This window comes from Chrysemys picta, chromosome 3 (assembly GCF_011386835.1).
Source record: "Chrysemys picta bellii isolate R12L10 chromosome 3, ASM1138683v2, whole genome shotgun sequence".
Classification (NCBI taxonomy): domain Eukaryota; kingdom Metazoa; phylum Chordata; order Testudines; family Emydidae; genus Chrysemys; species Chrysemys picta.
In genome coordinates, this window is record NC_088793.1 from 100,601,840 (window position 1) to 100,615,485 (window position 13,646).

General features: G+C 41.9%; 2 protein-coding genes across 13 annotated transcripts in view; one reads left to right on the forward strand and one right to left on the reverse strand.

Moving 5' to 3' along the window:
• The window catches only part of LOC101951994 (A-kinase anchor protein 7), a 166,760-nt gene that overhangs the window by 93,753 nt on the left and 59,361 nt on the right, over nt 1-13,646 (forward strand). For 2 of the 11 annotated variants that reach the window (XM_065588644.1, XM_065588642.1), the window contains one exon: nt 4,072-13,073. The exons of 8 other annotated variants lie outside the window; for them this stretch is intronic. Coding sequence is in view for 1 of the 3 variants with exons in the window: in XM_065588642.1 (XP_065444714.1) it covers nt 4,072-4,100 (29 nt within the window). In the remaining 2 variants the exon portion in view is untranslated. Of the gene's footprint in view, nt 1-4,071; nt 13,074-13,646 lie in introns of those variants that run through there. One more of the 11 variants, XR_010599653.1, reaches the window with a different exon arrangement.
• The window catches only part of MSH5 (mutS homolog 5), a 210,006-nt gene that overhangs the window by 24,604 nt on the left and 171,756 nt on the right, over nt 1-13,646 (reverse strand). The window lies entirely within an intron of this gene.

A 13,646-nucleotide genomic window follows, 5' to 3' on the forward strand; every position in this document is an offset into this window, starting at 1 on the left:
ACCTCCACCCAACAACACCCCCTTCCCCAGCCAGCCACGGTCACCTTCACCCCTGCATCAACCTCGGGACCTCCCCCCCCCATCTGCCATCTCCCTTCTGCCTACTCCTCCCTTGTACAAACCCCGCCCTGCCTCCTTCACCCCCCTGCAACAACCCCGGGCACAGACACCCCACACCTGCCAGCCCCTTGCAACAACCCCCTCCTGCCCACTTGTGCCACTCCCTCCCTGCAACAAGCACATTTTGCCTCTGTGCAATCTCTTCCCTGCCACTACAACCCCGCCCCCTCCACCTCTTGGCCACCTCCACCCCCTGCAACAATCCCATGCACCCCCCTCTCTGCCACCTTCTCCCCCTGGAAGAGCCCCCATACGACCCCCCTCTTTGCAGCCCCACCGTGCTCCCCTGCACTTTGTGAACATCTGGGCCACTGCGGGGAACTGAGGGACAGAGAAGAAAAGAGCACAGGGATCCAGGCTCTTTACCTCTCCAACTAGGGTGACCAGATGTCCCGATTTTATAGGGACAGTCCCAACTGTCTTTTTCTTATATAGGGGGTCTTTTTCTTATATAGGCTCCTATTATTCCCCACCCCCGTCCCGATTTTTCACACTTGTTGTCTGGTCACCCTATCTCCAGCAGCTAGGCTGGAAGGCTCTTGTCAATTTCCATTTTGGTTCTTTCAGAATTGAATTTTTCTTTGAATCCCCCTCTGTGAAAAATTTTGCATTGTCAATGTTTCGTCCTGATTCAGGATTATATCCCCTCCTCCCCCATACAAAATGTTTAACAGAAAGGGATTCCTTTTTTGGGGGAGGCTAGCTCTACACTTGGCACCCTCCCCAGATTTTCTGCTGCAGGGGGCTTTTACACGGTTTATGCCTGCTTCTGCCAATGTAGTCCTTCAGCTGACAACAGCCTCAAATGTCTTTTTTCATATGTTATATATATATATGATTCCTCATTAAAGTGTTATTTTCCCTAGAAAGGCTAGGAAGTTGTCTTAATACTCAGAAGTATTTGTCTATTAAATAGTCAAGTTTTTGATCATCATCTGTTGCGTTTATTTTTCCAATTACCTCTTGTTTTGTACTGATAAATGATCTCAGGTAGCACCTTCACAGGAGGAGATATATTAATATACAAATGAAAAGTTCACCCTGGGCATCCATGAGTGGACTAAAAGCACAGATCTTTGTTTAGAGTTTAGTATAGAACAATACATTAAAAATAAGAACATACAAAAAAGATTTAAAATAATCATTTTGACCATAACCAGCAGGTCTCTCCAGAGCAATATTTATTGTAATTAACAAACAAAACCCTCTAGGGGAAATATAGTCCCAATTTAGAGGTTTACACAGAAAACTTATATAGATAAATATCATCCATATTTTTTCTTCTTTTAATATCCTGGTTAGCCAGGACTACATATTGCAAATAATACACATTTTTTCAATAAAATGAGACAGGAAAATAACCATCATTTTTCATTTAGCAGCATTCTGTGTCCTCCCTTTGCTCTGAGAGTATTTCAGAAATCACACTTCTTCATTTTCTGGCCTGCAAAAATGTCATTGTGTCCTTGAGGGGGCAGGAGAGGGGGAAAGACAAGTGGGTAGAGAGATAAGTAGAAATGTCCAGTCTATTTGACTTAGATGTCTGTCTGAGACATAGTGCACTGAGACATAGGCTTTTCAGTTCCATTTTTATAGAAGCAAAAATGTTGTCTTTTAATTAGGTTTACAGTGTAATTAGAATAGCTGTTGATACTTAAATTAAATTCCAATTTGCACTTCCCTCACACTACTAATTCTCAAATATAAAGTTCACAAACAAGTATGCTTCTAAAATAAGCTAGATATGAGGAAGTTTTGCAGGGGAGGTGCTAGGCTATGATAACGGTGTAGCTTTTTTTAAAAGAAATCGTGCTAGTCAGTTATTCAGAACTGTCAGATTGCCTTGTTCACAATTCTCATGCATGTCTAGAACCCTCAAATATGAATTTTCAATTTTGTCCACTTTATAGTGGATAACATACTATTTACAAGGAGTTGTAATGGAAGAATTTTAAGGTACCAGTTTTGTTTTACTCTTCGTATTTTACTTCTAGGTTCCTCCAGATATAGGTACTGTTTCTATTCATTACAGTCTGTGCTTCTTGACAATGATCTCCTACAAAAGAACTCTTTCCCCTGAAATTATTTGAAAACGTATTTCTTTTTAATGTATAGGTACCTTATGTTAATGATCTGACCTGTTAGACAAGTTATACGCTTAGATTTATATTACTTCAATTCACCTTTAAAATTCCTGTGACAAATAGAAAGGCCAACGGAACTGGAAAGTAGCAAAACCAGCGGAAACCTGTTTTAATGGGCATTTAAGTAGGAGGTTAATAGTCTAGAGCAGGAGTTCTCAAACTTTATTGCACTGCGACCCTATTCTGACAATAAAAATTACTTCATGACACCAGGATGGGGGACTTAAGCCTGAGATCGCCCAAGCCCTGCCATCCTGGGTGGGTGGCCAAAGCCAAAGCCCAAGGGCTTCAGCCCCAGGCAGGGGGCCTGTAACCTGACCCCTGCCACCCAGGGCTGAAGCCCTCAGCCCCAGTCAGTGGGGCTTGGGCTTTGGCCCCAGGCCAGAGCAAGTCTAACGCCAGCCCTGGCGACTCCATTAAAATGGGATCGCAACCCACTTTGGGGTCCTGACCCACAGTTTGAGAACTGCTGGTCTAGAATAAAGGCATAGCTGGGGGTCTAGAGAAAGTTTCTGATGAAATTTGGGCAGGCTAGTGCTTGCGTTCTTTGTTTTCAGCTGCAAAGGGCATGACTAAAGAAAATTTCTCTCCATGATTACAGTGGTTGAAAAGAGTCAGCTCGCATGTGTGATAGAAGGAGGAATCAAACTGGAGCCACTGATTTCTGATAGGCTTGGTCTACACTAAACCCCCAAATCGAAGTAAGGTACGCAACTTCAGCTACGTGAATAACGTAGCTGAAGTCAACGTACCTTACTTCGAACTTACCGCGGTCCACACCCGGCAGGCAGGCTCCCCCGTCGACTCCGCGTACTCCTCGTGGCGAGCAGGATTACCGGAGTCGACGGGGAGCACTTCTGAGTTCGATTTATCGCGATCAGAGAAGACGCGATAAATCGAACCCAGAAGTTCGATTGCCTGCCGCCGAACCAGCGCGGTAAGTATAGACAAGCCCATAGACATTATGGATAAATCAAGTAGGATTTCACCCTAGTCCCACTAAGTCAATGTGACATCTCATATGAGTAAGACGAACAAGATTTGGCACTATATCTGAGACAACTGGAAAAAAAAATCCCTGTGAATAATTCTAGCACTTATCAGGCTACTGCACTTGAGCATTATACAGTGGCTGAAAGCAAGCCTGGGGCAAAGGCACTTGATATTTTATTTATTGTGTGAATCATGGTAAACTTTAACAGGCTTTAAAAGATGTAGTATTTTTCTTTTAGAAATAATATTTACAAATGTAGTGCTTTTGTGATAGTATTGTAATAAATCAGGCAATCAAAAACAAACAAGTTATTGGGTTGACTATATTTGTATTTCTGATATTTCTTGGATTGCATATTCTCAAAACATTGGGCTTTTCTGCAGTTAAAAATAAAAGCTAGACAGCATTTCTGGTTCTTTCTTATTTTACATGCAGGAAGAGTTCTCTCAGTTTTGGTCTCAGGAAACCTTACACAGAGTAGCCAAGGAAATAAATCTATTACTGCCTACCCTGTTCTTTTGATAGACTAATCTAGCCCATCTCTTAGCAGTAATGAATCTGATACATAATGAGACAGCTGTGGCAATATAACACTTTTTTGTTAAAATTAATCCGTTGGCCAACTTCCAGTCCTTTGGAAGAGTGTTTAGCATGGTAGACCCTACGTTAATGGGGGCAGGTGTAAGTGATAAATTCAAATGATTCACTATGTTGGGCTCTGTGCTACAAAGATATATTTATCATTTATTGTGCTTTGTGCTTGCTTGTGAGAATTTCATTTCAAATTTTAAACCTGGTTTTAATTAAAAATAGAAAGAAAAGGACTTGATAACGGAAGGTAAGAAAAAGCTTTTTACTTGCAGCAAAGAAATTATTGCTAGACCAAGCTGTTAAAATATGCTAAAATATATGTGGGTTAGACCCTGAAATAGTTTCCATTGCCACACATCATTCTTAATTAATCTATTTTGTTACAAAGTAGCAGGATAAAGTTGCTTCTGAAATATGTTTGATTTAGCTAATGTACTTACAGAAGATTTTTCACTTTAACAGCTTTGCCGCATTCTCTGCCTACAGAAAATTACTCTCAAAATACCAGTTTCCACTGATGTAACTACTGTAGCTCAGTTCTTTAAATTACCTTTGTGCATCTCAGATAAAATAGAGTTCTACACAAAGTAGATAATGCCAGCCATATTAAAAAGGAAAGAACCCTGAGGATCAACAGTATTGTTTTTTGCTTAGGAATCAAAACTGAGAAGTGATGAAATTCTCAAACATAGCTATCCTATCTCCTAGAACTGGAAGGGACCTTGAAAGGTCATTGAGTCCAGCCCTCTGCCTTCACTAGCAGGACCAAGTACTGATTTTGCCCCAGATCCCTAAGTGGCCCCCTCAAGGATTGAACTCACAACCCTGGGTTTAGCAGGCCAATGCTCAAACCACTGAGCTATCCCTCCCCCAAATGTGGACAAAACTGCCATCAGGACCTGCATAATTAGGTATAATAAGGCAGATATTGAATAACTATAATTGCTTCTAGATGTGTAAAAGTGAGGAAGGATGATCTTGTGGTTAATACATGAGATTGAGGAGTTCTGGGCTGAAATCCTTGTTCTGTTACAGACTTTCTTGGACAAATCCTCTATTGCTGTGTCTCACTTGCACAATAATAATTCCTTACCTCACAAGGATGCTGTGAAAATAAACTCACTAATGATTATGAGCCATTCAGACTTTATAGTGATGGGGGCTATATAAAGCACACAAAGTCTTTCCAAATCATTACTTTACTGCTTGGGGCTATATTTTGCCCCATGGATGTGCGCTGCCATGGTTATCTTTAGTATTCACCCAGAGCAGAATTTGGCCCCTGGAGTACCTAATTTTCATAACCTCTGTGAAACATTGCATTTTTTTCCTGTTTATATAGTTATGGGGCAGGGGCCAGTAGTTTCCCATACAAGATGTGGCTTGGAGATAAACTGTTTATGTTTATTCCATTACAGGCTTTTGTGATTAAATAGGTTTCAAAAAAAGACAAGGTTTCAAGCAGCTTCAGATGACAAATGAACAGCATCTTACTTCCCATTGTGAAATATAGTGCATACATTTATTGACTGTTATGCTTGTAAAAATAATTAACAGTGAAAGCCCATCTAGTAAAAGCAATATTGGCTTAGTGAATCATGTTTCCACTCAGACATTCTGAATATATTTCAAATTCTTATTGGGAGAGAAATTATGATTTGCGCCTGAAAATATTAGTAATGTTATATTTTAAGATATATTTTGGGGGCTTGGGGACAATTGTATTGTTTGGCTGTAAGATAGTGAACAAATTATTATATTGTAAATAAATTAACAGGAGCCTTCTTTACAAGCAAACATGGCAACCTTCATAGTTACCAGCTGTCACTGATTAAACAACCAACCAACCAACCAAGTAAATTACTTCACGAGAAGAAAGCTATTTTTTCCTCTCTCCAAAACTCACAGCATTGTTCTGATTATATTTTATTAACCTATAATAGAACGGCTCCCATTGGCAGATCAGAGATGGTGTATGTGGGAGTGGGGAATCGTAACCTCTCCATTTCTCCCTGCCCCCAACCATACTCTGAAGAATTTAATTTTTCATTTAGGAAAAATTGTTTCTAAAGTTTCTGGTTGTGATTATAGCGTTTTTACACATGCAAGAGGTCTTCCTGAGTCTGCGTACACACAAATGTGGAACTCAATGACTATGTTTCAAGGCAATGAGGTGGGGGGGAGCGAGGATAGGGCTGCTCCTCCTTCTGCCATTGACTGGTTAGTGTAGAAGAGATGGCAGTAGCAGTGAGAAAGCAGCAAGCATGCTACTCCACTGGGCTGATGTCTGGAAGAGGGAAAGGATTTGTGCAAACTGAGGATTTTTCCAACCACATTTTAAGATTTAAGACCATTGTTTTCAAAAATGGCCATTAATTTTGGATGCTTCAACTTCTGGGTGCCCAACTTGGAACTCACGAGTCCAAATGAAGTCAATGGAAATCAACTCTCATATGTTTCAGGTTGGTCACCCCACAAATGAGATACCCAGAATCGTTGTCCACTTTTGAAAATGCTTTTTGATGGTCTCAAGGAAATGGGACATTGCCTGGCCATGCCGGAAGAAAGACAAGAGGCAATGGATGTGGTTTAGTTAGGCCACAAATTTATTCACTTAAAATATCTGGGTGCAGTAAATTTTACAGTGTAAGTCGTCATCATTTCCTACTGGATCCCTGCCCTGCTGTGGGGAAGGTGAAAATATCTACCCTGCCCAATCTGAGGGGAAATTCCTTCCCAGCCCTCAAGGAAAAAGGGCGACTAGCATAATACCTACAGTGGATCATAAAGAAACCTGGTCTTACTATGACTCAAATTGTTGCCAGCCTAATCCCAGTAAGGGCTTCACCAGAACTGCCTAGGGTATAAATTCTCCACCCCCTCCTGCTCACCCAGAAGGGCAGTGCCCCCACCTGATCCAACCAATTCCTGTTCCTCCCTGCTCCGCCCAAGGGAAGCTTCTCCTTCCTCCCCCTCTACCACCAATTGCTGACAGAACCCTTATAGAGACAGTAAGCGCCTTGTCTCCTGACCAGCCAGCCAAATGACCTACTGCATACAGTTGTGGTTGGCACATATTCAAGGATTTCCTCTGTATTCTAATCTAGAAGATCCTTAAAAACAAAAACAAAAAAAGTGGTGCCTTTCCTGATGTCCCACAGAATGAAACATCTTGAAAACTAACCAGTGAGAGAATGGGACTTAGGTAGGAAGGGGAGACCATGAAAGAATCCATTTCTTACAAAATGGCTTTCAGAATCAATGTTTTATATGTAAGCTAAGAAAGAGTTTTGCCAGGGACGCTACAGGGATATTTGCCCAGTTTACCCTCTAAGGCTCTAATGTTGCAAATGATAGTGCACAGGCAGACTGCAATGGACCTTTGTGTGGGTGCAGAAGTCTACCCATGTGCTGTCAACTGCAGCGTCAGAACCAAATTTTGTTAATGCGAGTGTTTTAAATGTGGGAAAATGTAGTTAAAATAAAAGGTTACACAATATGTCCATAGAGTTCATTGCTTGCTAACTTTATGCTGTTTTCCTTTATTCTTTAATAATTTATTCAGATCTAGCATTCTTGGCAGGTGAAGTAAACAGGCTATGATACTAGAGGAGTTTTAAATTTACTGATGCAAAATTTTCCAGTTTTTTTTTAAATTAAACTGTAGAAATCCATAAAAGTCACCAATATAAACAGAAAAATATAGCTGCAATACAGATCAATGAATGTTTGGTACACCACTCCAAGGCTTTAAACTCCACTGGTTATTTGCATATCACCACCAGATTTCACATTTTGAGTGACAGACCTGACACTAGCTATGGAAACAATATAGAAAATTTCTGAAACGTGCTCCAAAACTGTCTTTCAGTTTTCATCACTAAGCAGCCAAAAATAACCTCCAAAATATAGTAATTGCCAAAACTCAGAAGCTTCTTGGGTAGGTCTCTATCCAACAATAATTTTCTATTTTTACTTTATTTCTCCAAATTTTGAAAATACACACATAGGTTCCCCTCCAATGCTTTGAGCATTTATCCCATAAATGAAAAACAACAAAGCACAGCTCATAAATAATTCATCACAACCTACACTTCCTCAGCAGTTAAAAAAAAAAAAAAGAGGGGAAAAGATGGGATTTGTATCGTGCTTGGAAGGTTAACAAGATCTGGGTTGTAGTGGACCAAGTGATGGTGATGACTTCCAACTGAGGTGCACTGAAAACGGGATGGAGCTGGGGGCCAGGATCAGATTCATTGTGTGCAATGCTATGTCTAATATGGGAAATTACAGGTATACTGTGCACAGGGAGCAGGAGATAACCTTATTTATACACGAGTTCGAAATTCCAAGGGAAGAATTCTAACACAGCATACCTCTTCGTAAGTGACACAATGAGGCAACAGTGATAAAACAGTAGCCCCAGGAATAGCATGGCTACTGGGAAATGAGGTGGGGTGGTGGATCAGTGGCAGTGGTAAGAGATTGTAGTTTACACTAAATTGTGACCCACTTCCCAAGTATTGCCTTGACCTTGGGAGTGGAAGTATAGATGGGTGGCCATGGAAAGAAGATGATCATAATTGACGCTACCATAACTTTTGATTTTTTTTAAACTTGTCAGTCTAGTTTGTTTCAGTGGAAACTTCTCTTACAGTTATTTTTTCTTTATTAGAAAGAGAATATTGCTTTATTGGCTCTGAACAACACTCAGCTGTGCCTGCTGACGATTTGTGATGTTGATGTTATGTGGTTTATACAATAGTTATGTACATTGGATAGATCGAGTTTGTGTGTCCTATTTATTATGTCACATTTTGTTTTAAATTTAGAAAAATTGGCATCCTTTTGTGTGGGATAAGGGGATGGAAGTAATAACACAGAAAAACCTCTCATTTCTTTCTCCTGAGGGCCATGTCATCCCATTTCTTAAAAGGCATATTTAACATAAACCAAAATGAAAACAGCACAGAAAGAAAAACATCAACATTGTCATCTAGGCAAAATGGGAGAAACCCCATTTTAACAACTTCAAAAGATGCAGAAAAAGCATCTTCTGAAGAGGAGTTAAACATAACCCATTAAAGACAACAGAAGATTACTAAAATAATCTTGACATGGACTCTCACTTTCTTCTTCTTTGTTTATCTACATAATAGAAAGGATCTGCATAGTCCCACTTGCATTTACTGTGGTGCCTTATGGTAATACCTCTTCTAGCAATGTCAGCTAGAGCACTCGGCACTCCCCTCAGCTTCATGATGCACTGAGAGTGCATCTATAAAGGGGCAGAGAGCCCTCACCTCCTCTGTCCCTTCCAATTGCGTACCTAGATGGATGTGAATCACTCTGGTCTCTTTGAAATCAGAGTCTCTTTCTACTTAGCATTAGCATCATTTAGTTAGTTAGCGATTACTGTTTTTTCACTGTTCCGGGTTATGGAGGAATTGAAGAAACAAAAGGTAACTGGGTTTCAAGCATGCTTCCTGCTCACCTGTCTCCCTGGCATCCAACAATCTCTTGCAGTGCGTCAAGTGCCTAAGAGAAGGACATTTGCCTTCTGGACATTCAGTCTGCTGAACCCTTACTTCCACAGACCCCAGGGATATGGAGACTCGCTTGCAGCTTCTCCTGCTCAAGGAAACTCTCCAGGCTAGACCTTAGAGATCCAATCAGGTCTCGGATCCCAGGGCTAAGAAGCCAGTCTCTGTTCCTGTGGCTATCAATGCCAAGTGACTGAAGGGTGCCAAGGAGCCACAACCCATGTCAGGGTCAGACTCTGTTCCTGCAGCTCCCTCAATAAAACCCCCAAGGCTCCAGATGTGTGAACCAAGGGCCATTTGGTCAGATCTGACTGTCCTAGTTCTGGAAGAAAGGGCAAGCGACAAGTTGGCCACCCCCATTGGTGCTGTACCTCATGCCTAAGGTTATGAGTATATCACAGTGGTTGCGGAAGTCACGGATTCCGTGACTTTCTGTAACCTCTGTGACATTGCCCCCATGAGCAGCGCTGTGGGGGGGAATCCCCCAGAGCTCCCCAGCTACTCCCGCCGGTGACACTGGGGGGGATTTCCCCCCCCCAGCTTCCAGCCACTTGGCAGGGGTGAGGGGCCATGGCTCCCTGCCACTGCATGCAGCAGGGCAGAGTGCTGGACCCCCCTCCATCTCCATTTTCTCAGGGATGTTTTTAGGGAAAAAAAGTCATGGACAGATCACTGCTTCCATGAATTTTTTGTTCATTGCCCGTGACTTGACCATGACTTTTACTAAAAATATCCATGACAAAATCATAGGCTTACTCGTGCCTCCCAGTTACCAGAACCCAATTAAACCTCTGCAGCTGCAGTGTGAGGGTTGGTTCTGACTTCCACTTCTGGATCCAGGAAGATGGAATTGATTGGGTTCGGTTCTGTCCGTCACGGCATCAAAGGAGAAGAGGCACAGAGACAACATGGCCACTGTTAGCAGTGCAGTTCCTGTGCAGAACTGTCAGATCCATCTGATTCTGACAGGACTAACATGGTTCCAAAATGGAGATCCAGTCCACCCCTGGCTTCAACAGCAAAAGGCGATGGAGTTGGGGAGAAGGTCAAATTTGAGGATGTCCATCAGATCAGATCATCAGATCTGTCACTGATTCCTGGGCCGGTTATGGCCACATCCTCAGTTCTGGAGAGCTCTGTCACAGGAACAGTTCAGGCTCGCCTTACGGCTCTGCTTGATTCGTCAGTTCCGAGTGGGGGAAAGTTTCCAAAAGGAGGCATGTGTTTCTGGTACCAAGATCATCTTCTTCATTCACTGTTAGGAAGAAGAGGCCAAAGGATGTTGCTCTATTCTTCCTCCTAGGACCCGTACATGGTCCCAAGACCTGGATCTCTGTACTTTCATTCAGATCTGCTACTCTATACCCTGGTATACTCTATCTCTGATCCAGACCTGGAGCCTTACCAGGAAGAAGAGAGAATAAGAATGCTCGGTTTGTATCACCCTATGGTCCTCCTCCTGCAGGCATATTCCCAAACTCTGGGGAGACTGGCAATCCTGGGGTATGTCGTCTTATTGGAGACCACCCTAGGAATTTTTCAATTTACCCTTCCCATCCACTTGGAGGGTATGTGTCATTTGTTAAAGATCTGACAGTACAGAGATTCATGGATCCGGCTCCTCTGGATCTGGATCGCCACTTTAAATCTTCCTGCAGTGCCTGTAGAAGAGACTTCTCACTCAGTGTTTGATATCTTTGGTGCCACTGAAAGAAGTAGAATATTCCCACCAATTTGGATGGCTTGCTGCAACTTGCTGAATCTGCGTGGACCTTGCTCGCTTCTTGTCAGCCTGTTTCTAAGAAAGCTGACAAGTAGTATCAGATACTATCTGAGAGGTTCTCCTACTTCCATAACCACTCTGCCCCTAATTTGCTTGGTGGTGGCTGCAGCCAGTAACAGGGCTAGATCAGGTCTACTGCAGTCCAACCCAGTGGATAAAGGAGTGGAAAAGATTGATTCATTGGAGAGAAAGGTGTTCCTCTTCATTGTTCCTTGGTATTATGGTGGCAAATCATCATCAGGTAGTCATGGCCCATTACCAGTTCCATTATATGAAAAGATTACATTTTTACAGGACTTGCTGGATGACGACTGGCAAATGTGATCTTAATGGAGGGACAGTGTGACCAAACATTCACTCAGGGCCTCTTCTGACCCTCTGGTGTAACCATCAAGGGACATTCATGGCTCTGTTCCTCCTCTGCGATTACGGACACTAGACAAACTGGAGGATCTTTCTTTTGAAGGGGAAGGTCTTCTCAGTGAAAAGACAGATGAATTACTGGGAAAACTAAAAGGACAAACAATAGATGCCTCGCTCTCTGGATAGGTTTCCCTCTACTAGAAGGAGGCCCTCCATGCCCTACTTTCTGATGCCAGATGCATTCCGCCCTTCCCCCCCATCCCCCCGAGCCATCATCATCATCATCATCTTATTTTCCATCAATCAAGAACATCAGCAGTTCCAGCAGCCTGCACCTCCTAGAGTCACTACAAAAGAGGCCTTTCAAATCTAGGCCGAAATCTAGACAAGTTGCTGCCTCATCAGTGTCTTCATCTCAGAACAACAAGTCTCAGTTTTGACTAGAGGATTGGAAGTCAAAATCCAATCAGGACCAATCTACCTTTTCTTGGGTATTGCTGTGAAAAAAAAACAAAATGCTAAGGAACACAGATGCGGTTGGCAGGGAAGGAAAACAACATATTGCTGAATGTTACACAGTGGCAAAAGTTGCTGTATATTGCTGTGATTCGATCACATTCCACTGGAGCTGCTTTCTTCACCTGAGGCAGATACCAGTGGATTAAAGTTGCAAGACTGTAATCTGGACTTCGGTGCTTCCCAACTGCCTTCCCCTCTCTGTCAGAGTCCTTACTGCTTTGTGTCTCTGACTTTAGGGTGGAAGGACCTGAGGTGGTGAGGAAGCTCTGCCCCTTTATAGCCTTGCCTTCAGTGCATCCTGAGGCTAGGGGTGGGGAGGCACAGAGTGTTCCAGTTGATGCTACTAGAAGGGGCTTTACTGTAAAACACCACAAGGTGGCATAGTACCCATAAATGTGAATATGCAGAGCCACCTTGAAGAACACCAGTTGCAGGTAAGTAACCTTCATTTATCATTTCAATATATAAAATAAATAGGGGGGAGGGAAAGGATTTTCTTTGATCTTTTAAAGCTTATTTAATAGCATCACAATGATTGAGTTTTTTAAAAATGAAGGTAAATGAGCAAGATTCCAACACATTCTTCAGTTTATTTTTAAACTATTTGTAAATCAAACCCCAGAATTTTACTTTGCACTTCTCTAAGTTGTTTACACAAAGAAAGAGGAAACGCTCCCTAATTAAGTCCTCCCTAGATGGATATCGATCAGGTTAATTCTCAGTAATCTATTATGAGACTTTACCAGCAATCTCCCACCTCCAATTCCTTGGTAAAGTAATTGAGTATTTAGGGGGAACCAACCTATGACCACACCTTTCTTCAACTGACAGTGTCCTAGACCCCTCACAAACAGGATTCAGACTGAGACATGGTGCAGAGATGATCTTGGTGGCGCTGATGAATGACCTCCTCATGGCTATGGACAAGAGACAAATAGTGATACTTGTGGGCCTATCATGTCTGAGTGGGAGTCTGAATTTTCACTCCTATGTTTGAGTGGGTTGGAAGTTAGACATTTTGTCCATCCTTAAACAAAATTTCTTTTGTTGTTGTTATTTTGACACTTTTTCAACAAGTTGACTCGTGTCAAATCCTCTGCTGATAAAGGACCTTGTAGAGTTCACTGTGCTGCTACAAGATGTGGGTGCACAGTTGTGCTCCATATGTATTTTGCGATATAACCATGTGAATTGATACTATATAACAATTTTGCACATAGTTCTCAAATACACATTGAGAGGCTTCTGCAACGAGTGGGCTGAATCTCAAATTTATGTTGGTAATCTATTTTTTCCTTCTAAAAATTTTCAGAACTATTAGTATTGTCCTGAATTACATCTTACTGTATTTCAAATATGGCCTTTAATTAATTTGTTAAAAAGATATTTTAGTCACTGTGGGGGAAAAAAAAAAAATCTAAAATTTCCCCATTGCAATTCCTTGATTTTCTGATTTCGGATTTTTCCTTCCCTGCCAACCGCATCCATGTTCCTTAGCATTTTGTTTTTTCTCACAGCAATAACCACGAACTGAACACTTAATCGCCTTATGTAGAAAACACAAGCAAATATTAATTATTTATTAGTGA